At 42.3% G+C, this 24,019-nt stretch overlaps 1 protein-coding gene across 4 annotated transcripts in view; it reads left to right on the top strand.

The window, feature by feature from the left end:
* The first annotated feature begins 1,553 nt into the window (after positions 1 to 1,553).
* XKR9 (XK related 9) overlaps positions 1,554 to 24,019 on the top strand; it is a 269,074-nt gene continuing 246,608 nt past the window's right edge. Inside the window, exons 1-3 of one of the 4 annotated variants that reach the window (XM_069621187.1) lie at positions 1,554 to 1,717; positions 21,305 to 21,371; positions 22,026 to 22,176. In XM_069621187.1, coding sequence (XP_069477288.1) covers positions 22,058 to 22,176 — 119 coding nt within the window. In that variant the 5' untranslated portion in view covers positions 1,554 to 1,717; positions 21,305 to 21,371; positions 22,026 to 22,057. Of the gene's footprint in view, positions 1,718 to 21,304; positions 22,177 to 24,019 lie in introns of all 4 variants that reach the window. The other 3 variants (XM_069621188.1, XM_069621185.1, XM_069621186.1) reach the window with 3 other exon arrangements.

Below are 24,019 nucleotides of genomic sequence, written 5' to 3' on the forward strand. Positions count from 1 at the left end.
GCAGCCATACACCCTGGTACTGCATTGCTTTATCCCCAGAGCGTATTTCCATAGCCATATGATGAGGCGTCGTGGGGGCTCTTGTAAATAGGCAAAGACTCTTAGGCAGAAAGTGTCATGGTCAGTGCAGTGAAGCCAACTGCACTGACTCCTCAAGGATTCAACTGTATGTCAAGTGCTCTGCATGTTACAAGGTACGCACAATAAACGCCTTACAACCAATCGAGCGTCCTGTGTTGACAGGGCCACCACACCAGTCCCTGTGTATCTAGTTACCCATTTGCTCTCCAAAGAGTGCTTTGTCACCTTTCGCCCTTTAATTTATCCTCTAGCTGGTAACATTGAACATGTCTACAATACTACACAATTTGTTACAGGTTGGCTTTCCCAGGATAGACACCCTTCTACATCAAGCCCATAATAACTGATCGATTGCTGATGTCCGCACATCTTTTAAAAGATCAGGAGATGGTGACTGGACATCAGAGTTATTTCTTCACAAAGCACGTGACAACACTGCATGACACACCTATATGGCATCCCCAGCGACCATAACTCAGTGGAGGCATGGAGGGGACCACGAAGCAAGCTGCATTTGAGTAGCTTCCCCAAAATCTTCATAGGATCCAGAAGGGTGCTGTCTGCGTCTGCTCCTCCTTCCAATTTGTAAGAGGGAGTCAGTCAACTCATTGTTGTGTCTGTTAGTATCAGTTGCACTTTTTAATTAATCAGAGGTATTTCCCTTTTGGTTCCCCTGTTCATACGTAGTACAATGCCCAAGAACCCATATTCTAAAATGGACTCCAGCAGGCACCATTTGATAACTGTTCTAGTGTAGTTGTCAACATGGGTACAGCCTAAATTGAATATGTATCAATTCAATGAGGGAAAGGATTTGTTTTAAAGAGTTAATGCTCTTTAATGCAAGGGTTACATCTGCACACGTTAGGAATGGCAAGCAGCACGTTTTAAAAGCAGCCGATTGAGGCAGCCTCCTAATAAAAATAATACATCACACTGCATCCACCTCACAGCACTATTTCTCCACTCTGCCACTTTAACATAGAATAAAGCCACCTACTATTTCAAGCGAATTGTTGTGAAGTAGTGGTCTAGCCTTCACCAATTCCAGGTAACGACATTTTCAAGCTACGTGTCCCAAACATGGATTTGTTTTTGGTCTATGGTCCAATGCAAAAAAGACCACCGTTTACACATTCTTTTTACACCTGAAAACGTTCACGAAAGTCCATCAAACTTGGCGTTTGGTGAATTTATTTTTACGAGATCAATTTCAATAGGAAAATGTTGTCTGGCAGCAACCACCAAAGTATAAACATAAGTACTATACTTTCATTCTACATAAAACTTTCTTTGGTCACAAATTCCCTTTTGCACTGTGTAAATGTTCAGTAGCTCCTGCTACTGGGTAAACGGGCGAGTCTGACATACTATACTTATGGAATTCACGATTGTCAGTTTCTGACCTGTGCATTTCCTCGTAGCAGCACATCACGTGACCTGAAGAGCTTTAAATACCATTTGCGTAGAGCCCTTGCGGTATATACGGTCACAAACTGTAGCCTCACCTGCTAACAGGAAATAGGCACCTGGGAAGCTGGTCATGACGTTGAATCTGTGTGGTGGGTGTATTTCCAGCAGAAGATTTTCGGGTCATTTTCATGCCAAAACAGCAGATGTGTTGCAAGAAAGTACGGTAAACTGGCATTTTATATTTTACTTGAACCTTTTCAATCTGCTTACTACAATCTACTGACTAACACGCGTGAATCAATTGTGGGAAGTCTTCGATTTGAAACGGCATGCATACACACACAGACACGCACAGACACCATCAGCGTAGACGCACGATTATATAGTCTATAATCGATTTGGTTATATCTTTGCGGCGAGTAAAGATCCGAAAATTAAATGATGCACGCGCCCAGCAAGATTCTCTTTCAGTTTCATAATTGTGAACTTCCTCAATAAGAGAGGCATGAGGAGGGCGTGGACGTGGCTGTCAGACAAAGTTACTTCACATCCGAGGCATTTCAATGAGTTTTGCTTGTGGTCGTGGAACTTTGTACTTGTTGAAATCGTGACTTACTTTATTGCTTTGTTATGCCATTTTAGTCGCCTTGGTATGTTCTGTAGCTTTCTTTAAAGTCTGGACAGTAGATATTTTAAAACGATTTTCTTGTAATTGAAAAATCCACTAATTATCTATTTCCTTACATCTAGAAGAAGGAATATTTTTAAAACATGTCCCAATAATATTGTATTTCATGTTCCAGGGTCAGTGGCAGAGGCATCTTTTGAGATCATGGAGTTGTGAGGCTCCTGCCGTGCTTTAAGTGGGCTTGGGACAGCCGGGGCTGCCCCAGCCAGTGTCCAAAAATGGGGCTGAGCCGGGCCCTGCCGGCTCCCGGTCCCATTATCCTGCCACGGCCACAGCCGCATCGCAAGGGGAGAGGCAAGCTAACAGAAGTGGCAGTCAAGCTGGCTGGCACTTGTGCCAGTCACTGTAACCTTCACTGGTGACCCCGTAAGTGGTAAGTGGTCACAAGAGGAAGTTACTGTATTTTTGTCTCCCCTCCCCAGGTCACCGAGTCGTCTTTAACCCTCGGCGAACCTGGGGACTCCTTGACATAATTCGAGGTTTTATAAAAGATGCCTTGAAAAGTACACAATTCAATCCATTTTTTATAAAGTTTTGACGGTGGGTCCGTCCTCAAAGCTTTATAAAAGATGGATTGAATTGTGTACTTTTCAAACCATCTTTTATAAACATAGAAATATGTTACATTTTTTATGTTTATAAAATATGGCTTGCATTGTACAAAACCATAGTAAGCTATGCATACACAATATATACATGCTTACATGCATGTATATACTTGTTTGCGTACCTTACTATGCTTTGTGTATTTTTGAGGCCACGCCCATCCCACAAGCCACGACCCCCAAAGAAGCCCCCCCCCTCGATGTATTACCCTACTTAAAGCCCTGGGCTCATGAAAGTGGCATCAGCGTTGTTAAAAATGTAAAGGCCAGTAGCAGCTGATGAATATTTTCAGCTTAATATCATCACCAAATTAGTGTAATCACAATATTTGAAACAATTGAGTAAACCAATCATACTATTCACAATTTTTCTTTAATGTAACACAGGAAATCCAATAGCTACAGGGTTACCAACAGTGCCCAAGAACATTTCACTTTTTTCATGAAGCTGGGCCCACAGTATATACCAGCATTACCACTGTACATCACTTACATGATGCTGAAACACCCACAGCATATTCCATCATTCATACTATAAATGACCTTGATGTTGCAACCACAATACATGCCAGTATTGCCACTCAACATCACTTTTATGATGTTGTACGATCTGAAAGTCTCATAGCCTATTAGATCTGGTTCTTGTTTGTCCTCCCTGTTCCTCCCTCTTGCCGTGTTGCGCCTCGAAACACTTGTGAATAGTAGGCACATAACAAATGAACAATAAAATAAAGAAATAAAGAAATAGCACCCGTATATGCAGGCATTATCACTGTAAACGACTTTGATGAAGCTGTGCCCACTCCACCAGCATTACCAGAGTAAATAACTTCCATGTAGCTTCGCCCAAAATAAATACCAACATTGCTAATGTATAGCAGGTTAATGATATTGTGTCCACGTTATATGCCACCATTGCCTTAGCAATGGTGGCATATCACACGGGCATTGCCCCAGCAGTTTTCATCCATCATCTTTATTGCCATCAGATTTTGGAAAATTGGACCATCAATGATTGGACCGATGTACAGCAGGTAGCAAGTACACTTCAAAGCATACACCATGTTGGTAGTGCTGATGGTGATGTACCGGTTAATTTTCCATTTTATTGGTGGGTTGCAATACGAAAATGAACACTTGATAGCTCTGGGTCTCGAAGGAGGGAAGCTAAGCGCCTTTCCTGCATACACACACACACACACACACACACACACACACATATATATATATATATATATATATATATATATATATATATATATATATATATATATATATATATATATATATATATATATATATATATATATGTTTGGCAAAAGGAGGGCATGTCACTATTGGAAACGAAAAACAAAAAAATCCCACTAAACTGTGCTATGGGATGATGCCCACTCAGGCGGGTCTACCGTCAGGTTTGAGCACTCTGCCACACCAGAGAAGAATTGGCTATTTGTATATGTGCCTGTTCACTCCCACAAGGACAGTCCAGTACTTAAATGCCAGGGAAATGTCCTCCATTGAAGAAGAATACCAGTAGCATCCTGAGACTCGTGCTTCTGTCTTTCTGGGCTTCATTAGTGAGGAGCAGTATCTCGCTATGCACAGAAAGTCCCTGGTCTTCCTAACATACTATGGAACTCCAAGCCTTCCAACATTTGCCAAAAGTTTGTCAGCCCATCTGCTGAGAACGAACAAGGCCAAATGACCTGTCATATGGGATGGCGCATGAGCATGCATTCCATTTGAAAATGCAAAATATTAGGTTTCCCCTCGCAATATGGGGGCTTTTCTAACAGGTGGTCAACTGTGTAGGGTTTTATGTCCATTCATTGACAGTGTTTTTCAATGGGGTTTTTGCCAAAATGTATTTTGAAAAAATCAATTTAAAAATGTATTATTTATTTTGGGGGAGTCTCCCCAACCCAGCCCTCCCCTATTCATTTTACACTATTTCCGACCCCCCCACCCCTTTTATAACCTTACCAACCACCCTCTATATTTTTCAATTCGTTTTTTCCAAAAGATAATTTCAGCAAAAAAGTCCAGCGGAAAAAACACAGTCGATGAATGAACGTTTTACCCTTTGTACTTTCCTACACATAATTGGTGGGAAAATGAAAGAAAAATAATTGATACTTTGAATGCTTACACATTCTTGAAAATGACTGCTTTGATAATTATAAAGTGTCACTTTCTAATTTCCCCAAATCCTCCCACCTATAATTCCTTTTACATCATTTTCCCCCAATTCTGATTTTTTGGTCCGATTTTGAGACTGAGACCCATTTCTGCACAGCAGGTCTATAAAAAGTGAACCTTGAAGACCCATTAACCCAGTAACTTTTCAATAAACAAAATCCATAACCTCATATCTCATCATTGATTGGAATGTTATCCAGTCCCAGGACCAGGACCATCTTCTACTAAGCATAAGCTGGATGTGCATCTCAAAAGCAAGGCTAGCCCAGCGAGGCTGAATGAGGCCTGGCATATAACAGGAGTACCCCTTTGCCCCACAGGGACTTAACAGAGACTTAGTGAGCCACCCAACCTGCGTGATTTTTAAAACAGCGTTTTATTAAGTTGTGCACAGCAACGGGTTTGTCAAACGTCACAGCAAAGTATTCCACGCTAAAGCATTGATACCGGTATCTCCTGCTCCGTGGTTTCCATTCCCTCTTCCTCCATACACCCCCTCCCATTCAGCTTTATCATCTCCTACCCCTATGCTTTTTTCCTATTCCCGAACCCGGAGTCCTTCCCACCCTGCTTCTAATCCCCTCCTCCCCCTCCATCCCACCGACTCTCCGCCCCATTCATCCCCAGATAGTTTTTTTTTTGTTAAACTTCTTTTTATTTTATTTTCATATTTCTGTGGGAATCCCCTGTGCTTATGCACTACTTGGTCCCATCGTTTTATAACATCCACCCCTGATCTCCACACTCCCACTTTTGGGGTGTCCGAACTCATCCACTTTTCTGCTATCGCCCGTTTTGTCACTATACATGCTATATATATATGAAACCCTCATTGTGTCGGTCCATTTCTTCCTCTCCCCAAATTCTAAGTAATGTTCCCTTGGGGTCCCATTGTATTGGCTTCTCCCAAATCCCTTCTACTTCTCGTCGGACCCCCTCCCAGTATCTCTGCAGCTTCGTGCATTGCCACACCATGTGGGTCTTACATTTGGGGTAGGCGTTGTCCTCCCCCTTCTCTTTAGTTTGTCCATGGAGTAGTAGACCCTGTGCAAATACTTGAATTGTATCAACCTCGGGCGGGCTGCGATGGCCACCTCCCTGAGGTACTGTAGGGCCTCCCCCCATTCATCATCCTCTATTGCATCCAAGTTCCTGACCCATCTGCCCTTGACATGTCGTTGAGCTAAGCATTAAGGCCTTATAGAGGGTTGTGACCGGCTTTCCCTTAATTTCTCCATCCAGTACATTGCGCTGGATTGGAGAAGCCTGTGGGATCTCATTTCCTGTGTTTATGTGTGGTGCCAGGACATGCCTAAGTTGCAAGTACTCATAAAGATCATGTCTTGGCAGCGCCCAACTCTCCATCAACTCCTGAAAGGGTCTGATCCCTCCGTAGTCACTAAATCACTCAACATCTTAAGCCCTTTGGTCTTCGAATCCACTCCCCATCTCAGGTGTTGGATTCCTTCAATGCACCTGTTCCCCCAGATCCTGGCTGCCAAGGAAAGTTTCCTCCTCCATCCCTGATACCTATGGGCTTGCATCCAGGCTGAGCTCACCACAGCCGTAAGTGGCAGGCTCCCGGCCTTTTGGGGTTTCCCCATATAAGGTCCCCTCCCATCCATCCATCAATTCCAGTTCTGTGTCTACCAAGATAACTCTAACCCCACCTGGTACGCCCAGCCACTTGCTATGGCCAGTTTCTGACCACGTGGTTCACTCTAATCATAACAGTAAGGTATTCTTGAATGCTTTCATTGAGACACTTGGGATTTCATTAAGGAGTATTTCCTTTAATTTACATAACACATCTAACTACGATAAAGAGATGTAAAGTATTTAAAGTGGTTCCACGTGTTTTTGCCTCTGCCACTTTACCGATTTGCACTTTAAACATTAATTTTTCAGCACGATCGTTTTCGCTTAAAAAAAAAATAGCACGTTCACCCTCCGACTCGTCATCGAACGCACCCGTACGACCTCACCCTATCACCCACCACCCCCAATCACCTAACCCAAACACACAACAAATATATATATATTTATAAAATTAGGCGAAAACGACAGCAGTGAAATGTTTAAAATGTAAACGTGTAAAGTGGCCGCGTTGAAAACATGGCATTCCATATGAAGCATATCTCTGCCTAAGCAATCCCTTTTATTCAAAATGGTACGTGCTAACACACGGTTTGAGATTACATTTCAATGAGCAGGAACTCCTGCTCGTAGGTTCATATGTTTAGCATGACGATACAGGGGCTATACTTTACACATGACCACTATACTAGGCTTATTGTGGCATTATTTGGGCATCTGAAGCTGCATTTTGCATAAGATAGCAGAAACTGCCAAACTGTACCCATATATTAATTTACCTGAATATGAATGCATTATTGGAGCATTCAAGGCGGAAGGTATCATATGGGTGCAGTACCTACACATATGGGTTCATACCGTAGCACAGAGTGGCAGTACCAGGCATATGAAGGCATCACTAGGGTATTGGAGGCTGCAGTTGACAAATAACAGCCGGAAACTAGTGGCTTTGGGGAAAAAATGGCCAGAACCTTTTTGTTATTCAGAATTACATTCTGGGGCTACCATCTAATGAGAAGTGTAAGGGCTTGACAACTAATGCAGTGTGCAATCCCAGCACGCTATCTTCACTTAGTCCTATACAAGTCCTCGAGATACACAGAGTGAAACCTTTCTCTATTATTATTATTATTAACCAACACATATCCCTTCAATGAAACCCTTCAATGAAAGGTAAGACCATTATATGCAGTCACTGACAATGCCTTCTTCAATTGAGCCTCAAATTGTTGTCATATTATCTGCATTTGATATTTATGGTTTATAAGTAGGACTGACTACTCCACCTTTTTCCCAAGCTGATTTAAAAAGTGGGTCCAGAAATGCTTTACCACTCTGAAGGTAGGTCGGAGGATAGCTCATGGGCAACAAGCTCGCCTTGGAAGCAAAACAACACGGAGCAACCCGGGTCCGCGCTTAGAAACCTCTGGGTATTAAGCGCGTCATAAATAACCTATCATGTAATTCTTTCTTTTATACTTATGAAGTTTCAGGATATTCAGAAAGTTGCATTTTGCCTTTACAAATGGCTTCCCATTGCTCCAGCTTGTGAGGTTGTGGGTTTGTTTGAGAAAGGAATCAAAGCAAAATCGTATTGCAGTCATATGGGCACCTCTCTTATACAAATGTGTACACTGCTACATTGATATACTAGATTATATCCCGAAAAGCCTGCTTCAGTCATGTTTTAAGGAAGCCGCCTTATTGGCATTACCTTCTCAGGTAGAGCACCCTCACTCTAGAAAGCCTGAGGCCCTTGTGGGAAGACTGGGCTGTTCCATGATTGATGTTGGATTTCTTTCCATGCCTTCCCATATCCCCAAAAATGCACTTATTGGAGATTTCTGCAGTCACCTCTCAAACACCGCAGACAGTGCTGTGTATACACGCTCCCAATTGTGTAACAGCTCCGTGCAGTTCAACAGCATGCGTATAAACCATGCGTCCGCGCTACTGCAGCGCGGGCACCAGCCTTCGTGATCAGGGTAAACATTATTTTGCCTCCGTAGTGCATGATGTAGCACGTGTAGAATCTTATACTGGATTAGTTTCATCCTCATGTTCGTGGACACCAATTTTGTGAACGCAAACATAGCCGCCCACCGCTCATCTGCGATCCCAAGCTTCAGTTCTACCGCCCATTTCTCACGCGAGGTGTCTTGCCCTGGCGTGGTCCCAGCTAATATTTCTCTGTACAGGGTGGCCGGCATTCTCCGGCACCCATAAGAGTTGGAAATGAAGACAAGTAACTTGTTTTCTGGGGGTTATATAGGGTAACATTCCCACCTTTTTTTCACTCCGGCTCTTAGTCTATAAAGCTGTAGTATTTCTATAGATGTGCCCCTGTGTCTCTCTTTCCATGTCAGAAAATTCCCTTCAGGGAACAAGTCTTCTATACAGCAATATTCCAGTGCTAGCCAGTGTGCCTTCAACACAGGATCCCACATGGGGGTAAAGACTAGGGAAATTCCACAGTGGCAGCCAGCGGTAGTATGGTTCCCTCACATTAGCTTTTGCAAAGATTATTCGCCCAGCTACTAGTGTCGTCTGCACCTGGTCAAACTGGCACTCCTCTTTATAGTTGCCATCAAGTATCAATGCTCTCACGTCAGAGCTCCATGCCGCCGCCCTCTCTAGCTTAACATGGGGTGGGATCCCCTCTACCCCATAATAATAAGTTGCAAACTGTGCTTGTGCCGCCAGCCAGTACCCCTCCATGTTCAGGTTATTAAACCCTCTGCTATTATACGACTGTGCCATTGCCGTCCACTTTTTCCATACAGCGCCAGCGTGCCACAGGAAACAAGACATCATTATGGAGGTCAGTAAAAAGCTGTTTACTGGCAACACCGGCACATTCACAAAGGTGTATAAGAGTTTGGGTACCAGTATCATTTTGATCAGTGCTAACCTACCAGCCAGTGACATTGGCACACAGGTCAAATGTGACATCTTTGTGCGCGCATATGCTGCCTGGGCCTCGAAGTTATCAGTCAATAGTGAACTTTTACTCCTGAATATTGCAACTTAATTCATCTGGTGCCCACTTCAGTGGGACAGCTACCTGGGGCCGGGGTGTGCCGTCAGTTAGGGGAAACATCTTGGATTTCCAGTAGTTCACCGTAAACCCGGAGTATCAACCTATGTTGCTAATATTGATCATGATGGGGTCCAGGTTGTGCTGCAGGTCTCTTACGTATAGCAAGACATTGTCTGCATATAGTGATATGATCTCTGGCTGTCCCGCTATTCCGATACCCATCCCCTTGTGCTGATGTTGAATTAGGTTCGCCATGGGCTATTGCTAATGTGAAGAGTATGGGTGACAGCCGGCAGGCCTGATGCGTCCCCCTGCCAAGAACCAATGGAATTGACTGCATTGTGTTAGTCCAAACCGTGGCCACGGGGTTCATATACAGAATTTGTATGTATCATATGAAAGTTTCACCCAGGCCACATCTCCGGAGGAGCGCAAACAAAAACTACCAAGACACGATGTCGAACTCCTTTTGGGCATCTAGTGCCACTGCATTGCCCTTGGGGCACACAAGGGCCCTGATGTTAAATAGCTGCCTGAAATTAAGAGATGTCGACCTCCCTGGGAAGAAAACCTGCCTGATTATGGTGTACCAAGGCTGACATCAAGGGTATGTTAGCTAGCCCCCTGCATCTACTTTAGTATTTATGTTGACAAGGGACAGTTTCACTCCTCAATGGGGTTACCCGGTTTCAGACTGCAGGAGGTTACCCACCAGCACAGATTCTTCCCAGATCTTCAGCAAATGGGGCGCCCGCAGGGACTCATATTCCATGGAAAACTCTGCTGTGAGCCCATCTGCGCCCAGCGCCTTGTTTCTTGGCAGCGCCTTTACTACTTGTAGTGTTTCTTCCACCGCAAATGGGGTGTTTATCTGGGTTCTGCGGCTTAATAGTAGAATAGACATAGAGATGGACTCTAATAAGTCACACAATCCCTCCTCTCCATCAATCTCCTGCTTCTGATAGGGTGTTGCATAGAAATTTACCAAGACTTCATTAAGGCCCTTCTCCGAGTATTGAATCTCTTGGCGCTCATCCTGCACTCCCACGATATAGGTTGGACCCCCTTCCATCCGTATGAAATTAGATAACGCCCTTCCCGGCCTCTCCTCCTCCCCATACCGATTGGCCGCAGCGGGCTTGACAAAGTATTGCACCTCTCTGTCCGCATGCCGCCAGAATGACTCTTAATTGGTCTTAATGGAAGGGAGCATTGCATTGTTGGGCACAGCCGCATAGTCGCTTTCCATCGCCTGAAGCCTATCTTCACTATAACTTTAAGCAACCCAAATTCCCTTGACATTGCCATTCCCCTGATGGAGACCGGAAATGTCTGGCAGAGTGTGCTCTGTGGCACAGAACTGCTATGGTTAGTCTGGAAGAATGTACGGATATCTTCCTCCACATCCGCGCGGAAGACCAAATCTTGTAGTGCCAGCGATTTAAACTGCCATGCAGCACGGCTCCAAGGTGTCGCGCCCCAACTCAGAACCAACACTATTGGGGAGTGGTCAGAATAAGTATGGGGGAGTATTAAAGCTTCTGCAGTCGGTCCCACTAAGTGGTCTGAAATCAAGAATCGTGGATGACATATCGTGCACCAAGGAGTAGTAGGTGAACCCCTTGACCTCTGGGTGTAATGTACACCACAAGTCACTTAGTTGAAGTCTACCCATCATATTGCATCAAATGCAACTGACCTCTTTCAAAAGTGGCCTGGCCGTTGAACCCGTACGGTCAAGGTCCAAGTTCAGTATAGTGTCCATATTGCCCCCCGCCACATGAGCGGTACCATCGGGTATGCCATAAGAATATCTGTCAGCCCCTCATAAAACCCCAGGTTGTCTAGGTTAGGTCCATATGAGTTCACCAGCAGAATCTGCTTATTCACTAGTGTGCAGTGTATCACAATTTAGCGACCATACAGGTCTATATGTGAGTGCAGTGGTTTAAAGGTGACCCACTTATGTATCAGGACCAGAACACCTCTGGATTGTGTCAAGAAGTTAGTGTAAAATCTATTCTACCCCCATACTTTGGCAAAGACCTCATTAGTGCTACAACGTGCATAGGTTTCTTGTAACAGAAATATATATATATATATATATATATATATATATATATATATATATATATATATATATATATATATATATATATATATATTTTGTCTCGGTTCACATGAGACATTATTTTCCTCGCTTTGGAATAATTCCTGAGGCCCCTTACGTTCCAGCTCTGGATATTAAGAATCCCCATTGCGGTCTAAAGCAAAGCCATGCATGTCCCCAGTGTGACTAGGCTGTTCTCCGCCGGCGGAAAAGCGTGGCCACCAGTGCTCCTGCATGGACAGTTTTAACCCAACATCCCTTCCCCCACCCTCATAACCCCCCAACCAGGGCCATGATCAATCCCCCCACTTCCCTCCCTAACCCCAACAGTTACGCCAGCAACATACCAGCAACCTTGCATAGGGGATCACCAATACTACTTCTGCCCCCTCTGCCCCCGGGTGCCAGCCCGCCCAACCTTATTCAGGATAGCAGAACATATAATCCTAATTGCCTGACTCGGCCTTCATTCTAGTGCGGCTGAGCTGTGTAGTACCGATAACATCTAACAAGACACTCGTTATCATCATGCACAGCCAGTGTCATCAGCGTTGTCCAGGACAGGGACCACAGTGTAATATGGTGCTCAACATATCATGTGGTCTAGTCATGACTTTAACATTTTTCTATTGTATTGGTGAATCTCTAAATTTGCTTATGGTCATTTATTGAATCTTAGTTACACATGTACAATTGATTGGTTCTTGTATTGGTTAAGCCTTGAGAAAGACCTGTGAGGATTGAAACACGTGTTGGCTGATTGACTCTCTCAATTAAATTTCACGTACAGTTCATTTGTTGAAAGTTCTGTGACTGCTTATTAGGATAACCAATGCAAGTTATCTGGGTGCAACCCTTACTAATCATTCTACGAGGTGTGGGATGCACCTCCCCTTCCTGTGTTCCTGCTACAGGCTTACCCCATCTAGTTATATTTGAAAAACGTATGGTGATTCACTTTCTAGTACCCATTGCTTGTGTTTACCTTGTAACCATCTAGTTTTGAATCCACGTTCACTTTCACTCTAATCCAGTGGTGGAATTTGTACTCTCACGTACTGATGACATCCAGGCATTATTCTCACCCAGGGGCTCCACAAAACATGCATTCAGAAATGTGACTGCAATGCATGATAGTTTGAGACAGAAATGTTTGAACCATTTTCTATCAAAGAAATTAATTAATTTTGGGAGCAAATGACTATGTGACAATTTTTAGATCAGGAAAAGATTCCTAGAGGCCTACACATTTTGATCTTCCCCAATTTTGAAGATTCTGAAGATGGGGATCCAGCCCAACTATGGGAGGACAATCTTATAAATGGATATAAGGTGATGATACAACTGCTAATTGAACATGTGGACAGAGCACACAAAAGACTTAAATCCCAAGTCAAAGTTCTAAAAAATTAGAAAAAGTTATTTAATACCCCATTTAAGGTTTGGCACTTAAACGCCCAAGTGATGTGAAGACATCTCAATCCGAATGTATTTCTAGTACGTTCTACACCTCCTAATATACTCCAATAAACTAGGAGACTAAATAATTCTACCAATGTGCTGCACCTTCTTGCATTTAAAAGAACGACAGAGGCACTCATTTTCCTTTTACCAATTGTCCTTTTCTAGAAATAAGATATAGAGAAAACCACCCCAAGAAAAGCTACTGGTTCTACAATTATATTAGCAGCTTTCTTCATTACTGGGTCGCTTGGAATACTTAAGAGTCTGGTGAGATATTCAGCACCTGTCCCCTCTTTATTGGGAATTCCTTTTATCAGGTTACAGCTTAGCGTATAAAAAAAATGTCTTTCTTGCTTCTTCAACCCATTTAATTTCTATCAGGGTTCCTTGCCCTGAAGAAGATGGTATACTTAGCCCTGCTGAAACGCAGTGTTGTGCGTGAACTGCTTCACAATTAAGTGGTGTTGCTTTTTAAGATACACTATAGTTAGTCCTCCCCTGTAGTCGTATTTTTTATTTAAAAAAAAAACTTGATTTACCTTGTTTGCATTGGGTTACAGGTATAAATTCATAGTATAGCTTGTACACTTCATCCGTATGCAAGTGGCATTATATCTTCCAACCATATCATTACACATTTTATTTTGCTTTACTTTACATAACTGGATCCACTCAGCTGAACATTTTAACTGTAATATCGTGTTAACATTTTTCTGATTAGCATTGATCCTTATTCATGTATGCACGCAATGGGGCCCAAATGTCTTTAGGTCTGCACGTCGTTGGGACTGTGCATACATAACCCTCCTTCATTTCGTTTGCAAAAGTCAATTCTTTAAACCATTCTTGTATTGTTGGCGCCAAATTTGGTTTCCATTTTAATCAAATACATGTCTTGGCTATAATGCATCCCATATTAAAGAATCGGCGGGTCGTTGCCCCAGTTTTCCCAATATCGCCAAGCAGGTAGCTGAGGGGGAGCATTATTGAGGGTATTTTGGTTATTTCATGTAGCACATCTGCCACCCTTTGCCAAAATTCTAATACAACTGGACACTTTTCAAAACATATGGATGGTGCCTGCCGCCCTCCCCCCCCACATTTCGGGCAGATATTCTTGGCGTTGCGGGAGAACTGTGCAATTTTCTCTGGTGTATAGTGCAATCTATTCAGCACCTTAAATTGTATGAGTTGAAGTCACAAGTTCATCGAGACTTCGTTCATGAGGAGGCAGTATTTCTGCCATTTGGTTTCGTCTATGGTGGTTTCAGTGTCTATTTCCCATTTTAGCCTAACTATGCCATGCTCTTCACTCCCGTTTTGTACCTTAGCATATATTCTGGATAGTAAACCCTTCCGGCTGTCCCACTGTGCCACCATCTCTATACATGCAGTTTGTTCCGGTTCCTGCGGGAATGTTGGCCGATTTTTCTTGACCGCTTCGCGCATGCGATAGTATTGCAATAGTCGCACTGGGTTGTCAACCAGCTCCAATTTAAACTCTTCAATTGTAACAAACCTGGCATCTGGGTAGAGGTGCCCCAGTTTCATTTCTTTACCAGGGTCCCGTGCCGTCTGGATATCTATTTCCAATGAAGGTGGGAGCCCAGGCCAGATCCATAGTGGGATACTTTTGAAGTATGTGGTAGTCGTGCCCATTCTCTTATTTATTCGGTTCCATGCGTTAACCTTAATGGGGACAAGGCAGAGATACGGGTGATGGTTTCTTCCTCCCCCTCCCGCACTATTCTCATTTCCTCACTTTCCTTATCACTGTGGTCCTCTGCATTGTGGCCCCTGGAGCTCGGCCTCTGTTCCTCACCTGTCTGTCTGTTCAGTGAGGAATCCATCAGGTGCAGCCCAAGTCAGCTCGATATGTAAAACATACTTCTTTCAGCTCAGGGTATTAAGCTCAGGGTATTAAGCAAAGTCTTTGATTTCCTCCCTGCTAATCTCTGTCCTCTTTTGGTTTCCTGGTGCTGAGCCATCTTGACTACTGCAACTCTCTATTTTTGGCTGAACCGGCCTACATCCTCCATCGGTTGCAGCTACTGCAAAACCTTGCAGCGCGTATTTATTTATTTATTTCTTACATTTGTTATACGCCCAGACCCTGAGGTATCACAGCGTGGTTACAGACATCATGGTTATTATACAAATATATTTATTTATTTATTACATTTGTTATATGCCCAGACCCGGAGGTATCACGGCGTAGTTACAGACAGTGGGTAATACAATCTTACATTATAAAAGAAACAGTGCAAACAGTACAGAAAAGCAAAAGTGATAATACATACAATATGTATACAAAAGATGGTGGCGGTCGAGTCAGGGTGGGAAGGGGCTGGTTCCGTAATTAAAACAAGGATAAATAATTACACAATCATTATTACATCAATGAAGCAATTTACACAATTCTTACAGGATAAAGAAGCAGTTGTTAGCATTATCTGGGTTGTACTATTCAGATGAGGCAAAGTCTAGAGAATCTAAGTGAGGTGGCTGCGGCTGAAACTACCGTGGCCAAAACGTTTGCATGAGAAAGGTGCAAACTACCAAAAGTTTGCACCTTTCTCATGCGATCACACATTCATATTCACACCCACACACACACACAACACACCTATAACACCCCCCAACCCACACCCTCAGCACACCCCCGCCCACACCCCAAACATAAACAAACCCCACTTACCTTCATCTTCACACTGGTTCCCTGCAGCGCCAGTTCCCTTTCACTTCCGTTATTGGGAACCGGCGCCACAGGGTCCTCAGCACACCCCCACCCACACCCCAAACATAAACAAACCCCACTTAAATTCATCTTCACGCTGGTTCCCTGCAGCGCCAGTTCCCTTTCACTTCTGTGATCGGAACCGGCGACACAGGGTCCTTTTCTTTTTCTTTTTTTTTTTAACGGAAGGCTGCGGGGGTGTCCCCCGCAGCTCCCGCCCACTGTACCATAAAGTATAGTGAGCGGGGCAATGCAGGGGAAACCCCTGCAGCTCCCGTTTCTTTTTTTTTTTAAACGGAAGTCTGCGGGGATGTACCCCGCAATCCCCGCTCACTATACCATGAAGGATAGTGAGCGGACGATGCGGAGCACACCCCCGCAGCCCCCGTTTCTTTTTTACAATGCTACCACCAAAGGTTTGAACTTTTGGTGTTCGAACCTCTGGTGGTAGCATTTTTAGAACTTTTGGTCATTGCAACCATTTTTCCTCGGTAAAATCGGCCTATACCAAGTCTAGAGTTAGCAAGGCTGGGTCTAATCGGTTAGAATTGCTTAAATAACCAAGTTTTTAGAGATTTTTGAAAGCATTGGAATTACTCTTCAGCTTTGATGTTTATCAGGAGTGCGTTCCAATATTTAGGGGCCAGTACTATAAAGCTGCTGCCCCCTGCTCTGGAGTTTTGTAGCGTGGGATTACAAGGAGTGAGATATTATTAGACCTAAGGGTTCTGGTTAAGGCTTTTTTGGCTAATATGTTGTTTATGTATTTAGGGGCTTTATTGGCACGGCATTTATGCGTGATACAGAGGATTTTGAATATGATTCTAGCCTTGATAGGTAGCCCATGGGTTTCTCTCCTGATGTCAGAGATGTGGTCAGATTTGTTAATTCCTTTATTTTCCATGAGTTGCAGTTTAGTAAGGTTGGTGTTAGAAGTCCCTAACAGTAGTACACTACAATAGTCCAACTTGGATAGTATTAAGGCCCTGGCTAGGGTGATGCAATTTTTAGATGAGAGGAATTGGCGACTTAGAGCGATAAGTTTGGCAGTATAAGAGGTGGCTGAGGAAAGGGCATTCATTTGTTTTATCATAGATATATTCACATCTAGATAGACACCTAAGGTTTTAACCTGTTTGAGTACTGGTATCATGGTGCCATCGATTTTGAAAGTTGAATAATCGGGATGTAAGGCATTGATTTTAGTTGTGGTTCCTACAATAAGAAGCCACCATTGCCACCAACACCCTTTATGGTGCGCAAATCTCCCCAGTTCTGCGCTCACACCATTGGAGATTATCTTCAAATCCCTCTGTATTATTCAAGGAACCTATTATGGAGTGGGAGCAGAATTCCTGCAGGAGAAATGTCAGCACTATCAACTGGGTTGTCCTTTGAGATCATGTGGTGCCCGGCTCCAGGTCATCCCTCGGTTTGGGTGGGACCGGATGGGTGGGCGCTCTTTTTCAGTCGCAGCGGCCAAACTGTGGCACTCTTTGCCTTTGTCACTCCGGGCAACTGCTGACCACCTTTGCTTTTGTCGACCTTTAAAAAACCCTCTGTTCGAGGTCCTCCTGTTGCTGATGCTACCCTAGCTGTACACACACACATATGAAGATTGAAAGTTGCACACACGTTTATTTAAAGCTGCTCAAACATGGTCAGAAAATGTTGCATACACATGTAAGAAATAAATAAATTAACATGTAAGAATCCCCTGAACCACACCTAATATAGAGAAAGCATTCTGGTCTGTAAATGGTGGGTGTCATTGGAAAAATTAAGACTGTTTTGATTCATTTAAGCAGCAATATTATGCCTCATATCAAAATAATTTTGTGAAGTTAAGGATGACAAGTCATAGAGGTGTTTAGAATGTCTAGTGTCTTTTTAGATAATAATATATAGAACATCGATTTTCTAAATGAATGCTTGCATGAATTGATATTAGTTAATCTTACCCAGAATTGGGGGGTGAAACTATATACCGGGACATGAAACTAGCCATGTCACCCTAGTGTGGACCTATAATTTAAACGTATAAAATCACAAATATTTCTACAGGTGCTGAATCTGCAGTAGCAGTCAAGGTGGTGGGCTTTTTTCATGGATGTTGGCCTGCTCCTTCGTGGTGGCCTCCTCCGATACTGTTCCAGCACCAGTGTAGCATGCAGAGACAAGCATGCCAGCTAGTGTACAGTCATGCACATGGTGTGCAGGAGTGTGGATTAGCATCACACAACATCGAGGCACTCGCCTGGGGTGTCCTCTTTCGCCCATTCTTTTCGTAATCTCTATGGAGCCATTGGCAACTGCTATTAGACATGATGATAGAATCACTGGAATTAATTTTTATGGCATTACCCAAAAGTGGTGGTTATATGCAGATGACCTTCTTCTGGTTGTACAAGACTTACCTTTAACGATTCCAGCACTAATGGACCTGATTAAAACTTTTGGATACATTTCAAATTATAAAATCAACTGGTCAAAATCTGAAGCCTTGCCTTGCACACAGAGTACTAGCAGTTGGTTGGTCAAAAATCATGGTTTCAAATGGTGCCCTGAAATGATGAATTACTTAGGTATATGGCTAACTCCTGATATTGGTGTTCTCATGGATCTAAACTTAAAACTGATGATAAATAATATCACTGCAGAATTTGAATGATGGGATTCCTTAAAACTTTCCCTGGGAGTCAAGGTGAATGCTATTAAAATGACGATAACACAAAAGATAACATATGTTAGGGCCACGATACCGCTTCCTACTAAGAGGTCAACAATAAAGCAGCTGGATAGTCTAATCCAAAATTTTATATGGGGAAAAAAAGAAGTTTTCCTTGTTTACAGACCCTTAAGACAATTTACATCATTTCATTGTTAAGTTTACTGTGATATATTTTTTCTGTTAAAAATATATATATATATCTTGCTGCTGAGCGCTTTCTTTAATTAATTAACAAAGAAAGAGAAGCATAATGGGAGCCTCCGGTCTTGACATAGAATCAAAATTTGACTGATTTCCTGAGATCAGCCTGGAGAAGCATTGCAGAGTCTTTGACTATTGCACCAAGCTTAATGCGTTAATCACCAATATGGCTGAATCGGGCAATTCTACTTAGTAATAAGACAATATTTTGGCCAAATTGGTTCCTGACAGGTGTGAAGAGGATTGATGACTTGTTCAGGACTGGAAAATGGAGTTCATTTCTTGAGTTTAAAAATCAATTTCATTGACAGGATTGTTCATATGGAGAATACTGTAAACTAAAGAAAGCTATGAATTTAAATACTCTTGAGCCTACCGATTTGTTGGACATTGTTAAGATAATAGGCGGGCAAGAGCATACGGCTTCTAAAATGTATAAACTGCAGAGTGGAAGTTCAAGTTGGAATGAAAATAACATGGCGTCTTGGGCGTTATACTTGCAAGATGAAATGTCACAACAAAGATGGATGGGGTTATGTAGAAAAATTCCAAGAATGTCTTTAAATATTGGTGAAAGGGCGCAACAAGTAAAGTTGTTGAACAGAGTATGTTGGACCGCAGAACGTATGTATCGGCAAGGTATATGCTCAACGGATGCCTGTTGGAACTGTTGTCTTGCACGGGGGTCACTTGAACATATTTCCTGCGAATGCCATAAATTAAGATCATTTTGGAAAGATGAAACAAACAGAGTTAATGAACAGAGTCTTGAACGAAGAAAAGAAATTTAATTTTGCAACCTTGATTTTGGGCAAAGATACGAATTTGGACGATTTAAGCTATCACTATGTGACTTGGATTTTAAGAGGTTCATTGGTGGCAAAGAAAATATTTATTTGTCACTGGAAATCAGCTGCATTCCCAACGGAAGAAATGTGGATGGAGGAAATGTATTCATTGTGTGGAATAGAAAGAATGGTGATGTCAATGCAACAAAAAGAGAAGCTTTTTATTAAAATTTGGGGTTGATTCCTGAATTTGGATCCAGAAGGAGATGGAAATGAAAGATGAGACGCAGGATAAGATAAGTAATTTTAAATGTTTTTTTGTTGCTGTTATTCTGCGTAATATAAATTGGAATGTACAGATGGAATGTTTTGATTATTTGTAATTTCCTCTCTTTCCCCCTTTCTCTCTCTCTCTCTCTCTCTCTCTCTCTGTTTCTCACCCCCCTCTCTCTCTCACCCCCCTCTCTGTCTCTCTCTCTCCTTCCTGGATCTTCTATTGAATTAGACACTCAGGATTATTACGGGGTTTAGTGGTAGGATGACGGAGTGTTTCCTTGTATGTTTCGCGAAATTTTACAGTGTTTCATGATTGTGATTTATTTTTATTTTGAATTTGTGCTTATTGCTATATGTTTGTATAAAGGTAAAATGAATAAACTAGTTAAAAAAATAAAAATAAAGATCCAGATACAGTCATGGACATGTCCTCTGGATGCAATGATTTTTCAAATGTTTATGATTAAGCTAATATCATTGACTGGAAAGTGTAGAGCACTATTGTTTGAAACATCTGAGAGCAGGTATTATTGAGTGGACCAATGGCCCTAAAATGTCCTCTTGGGAGGATAGCTCAGGGGCAATATGCTCGCTTTGGAAGCAAGACGACACGGAGCAACATGGGTTTAATCCCTGGGTCCACGCTTAGAAACCTCTGGGTATTAAGCGTGTTATAAATAACCTATCATATAATATATTATGGTGCTCTAGTGGTCGGGACTGGTATGGTACTGTCCCTATGGCAAGTATTCATGTGCTTATCGTTGGCATGCTTCGGGTGGATTCTTCACTTCTGCCCTTCATTCACTTTCTACCTGTGCTGCATATGTATGTTTGAATAAATGGAAATGTAATTTGTCAAATTGTGACATTGCGGTTGCTCAGCCTAACTTGGGGCTTTGTCTGGCCATCTCTTCTTGCCTGTGTTTTTTCTTTGTGGGATCACCAGGTGTTTGAAATAATTAAGAATATCATTACATGGGTCCTATAACTTCCAGTTTAAAGTTTATTTCTTGCTGACGTTATGAAAATGCAGCTGACGGGATCAAGAAAGGGTTACTTCTGTCACATATAGCATGAAGATGCTTCAACTGAGAATCTGCAGTTAGTGTATTTTCGTTTATTTTTTTAAATAAATTAACTGTGTGAATATTGTGAATGGGAATGCCCATTAAAGATGGTGGTTAACAGGCCTCATTCCTCAGGCAGGTCCTGTGAGAGGCTCGGTAAAGCGTATGACTGCTTGGCGAGGGATTGCAGTTTCATATCGAATAGGTCATTTTAGAGCGCTGAATATATATCCAATCACTCACCCCCCCTTGCCTAACATTTGTTTAAGGATGTTTGTTAATTGTGAAATATGTTATCTTTTCAGGTATTTTTGAGAATAATAACCAACTGACTGTGACCCTGGGAAGACCAAAATCAATCTGCATATCACGGTAAAATAACAGGATTTGCATACGTTTTACATGCTTTAATCCCATTGACCATTCAGTGCTGTGACAGAGTAAATAAACAACATTGTAGAAAAGGTAAAGAACGTCAACATTCTGAGTGCTTTGGAGCATTTTTTCACAGATTTTATTTCCTGCATGGACCTCTCATAGAAGTACCAAATGGAACATGAAGGAATTCTCCTGAAGGTTTTGATGCAGTAATATATAGCCTCTTACTGGTTTAGATGGAATGAATAATCCTCCTTGTGATCTATTACGAAGGATTTTGGCGTAGCCGAAAGATGGTTTGAGGAGAAAAACGTTCACCTTGTGTTGATCCACCATCATTCTGTTGGACCATCTTCCTCAATGTCACGTTCTTTGCATTTCAACATCATATTTCCGTTCTCAGAAAAATGTGTACGCCAACCAAGCAATGGTGAACTCGGTCACACGCTACGCCATTACTATATCAATGTTCTGCACCCCATAGGATGCTCACGTAAGGAGAGCTTTCGGGACTGTCGGAGCTAAGAATGAAGTTTACTAAACATAACTTTTTCATGTCGTTCTTTGGGTTTGTCTCATACCTTGTTGACATTGGGATAGACATCTCCGTTGCTGTAAAGCATTTCACTGGAGGACATTTCATTGCAGGGTCGCTGACACTTACCTTTATACTTATTGCAATGATCATCGTGCAAGTCTTCAGCTATACATGGTTTAAGTCGGACAATGAATATGACAGACAAGGAAATCAGGACTGGATTATTATAAGCCATCTCCTTCAGTTTGGAATTTTTGTAAGGTAAGTGCTAATTCTGTACAACACATGCACGTATGTGAATGTAACTTTAAAAATGTATATAGTCTGCATATGTTATGTTATTTGTGCAGTGCATGGTCTCCAGTACCTTTGGCGATTCTGAAACAGAGTGGGTGGGTATGGTTAGTGGTGAGGGAGGCAACATGCAAGGTAGTGTTGCTGTTGTGTTGATGTATGCAGACCAGTAGTACCCTGAGCTCTACTGCAGGTCTGTTTCTCGGGTTCTGTGTCCAAGCCATTGAGGGATTTGTGTCCAGAGGGGAGCATTGTGTGCGCATGGTACAAGGATGCATTGCCTGTGATAAGTAATTTGGTGAGGAGTAGCATTCTCTTATTTGATGTCTTTTGGGAAGGAGTTTAAATAATGTTAATGACTCCAATCAAGCATTCCCACTAAGTCAGTGCCTTGTCTGGGATTGCTCAAGGGAAGCCCTTATTTATATATTTTTATGACAAGTTATAATCTGGATGATGAAACCTTGTATAACGCCTCTCTCTTAGAATCCCCCTGACCCCACTGAGCCAAGAAGTAGGTTTATTCACATGGACAGCAGCACAAAAAAAGACATACCGGGAAGCATTAGTAGAAGCAGAAAAAGAAGTGGTGCGCAGGGAGACACAGCACATAGACAATAACACACCAGAGACAAATAGAGCACTGATACTGGCACATAAAAAACTACACAATCTATCATTAGACTGTGCAAAAAAGGCACACAGAGCCGTGAAAGCATGGTTGTACGAAACAGGGGAGACAGCAGGTAAATTGTTAGCCTGGTTGAAAAGACGGGATGAGGGACACCAGCAAATCAGATACATTAAAACTGTAAATGCGAATGCTTTGCGACCTACTATGAAGAGCTCTATAGCTCCCCAAATACTCCAAGCGAAAACATGCTACTAGATGAAGTCATTCTCCCCTCACTCAATGCCAAACAAGTCGGCGCACTGGAGAGCAGTATTTCAGAAGAAGCGATATCCGCAGCCATCTCCTCTTAAATGACTTCAATTCAGCAATCCCACTAAGTCAATGCCTCGTCTGGGACGCCCAAGGGAAGCCCTTATTTATATATTTTTATGACAAGTTATACTCTGGATGATAAACCCTTATATAACGCCCCTCTCTTTGAATCCCCCTGACCTCACTCAGCCAAGAAGTAGGTTTGTTTTGCAATTTAAAAGATTTATTGGAAAAATGTAAATATGTATATATATATTACACTTTTATAATAAATTAATATCTGATATCACATTTAAGAATATGACAGTGATCAACACTGGATAATCTTACACTAGCACACTTAGGAGTTGGTATGGAAAGAACAAGGTAGCTGAGAATACATTTATGATTTCAATGAATGCAGTGATGGAAAGAATGCAGTACAGAAATAACTGGTAGGGTTTCACAAGAGATAATATGTTCACTTTTCCCCTGGTGGCAATTCACTCCCCCCCATGCAATAGAAAATGGAAGGGAGAGCACACAGTTCTCAGGAATACAATCAAATGTAGTTCAGTTCCCCCCTAGCAAGCTTATATCACAGGGATGATTTTAAAACACAGGCAAAATCCTTTTAAATGTGGTGGCAATGAAGTAAAATATGCTAAAAATGATTTTTAATTCCCTATAAGAGATTCAGGGTGGGTGATAGCTACTTTAAATTAGTTCAGGATCACGTTAGCAATGCTCTATGAATGATTGTCAGGTTGCAAACGAATTTCAGCAAAGGAAAGCAAGAAGCTGCTATTTTGACAAGTGAAGAAAGTTGAGCCAAATCGCAAATCGCAGCACTTTTTCCGACCAAACGGTTCCAGAGATACGGAC

This window comes from Ambystoma mexicanum, chromosome 5q (assembly GCF_040938575.1).
Source record: "Ambystoma mexicanum isolate Mex_15411 chromosome 5q, UKY_AmexF1_1, whole genome shotgun sequence".
NCBI lineage: Eukaryota > Metazoa > Chordata > Amphibia > Caudata > Ambystomatidae > Ambystoma > Ambystoma mexicanum.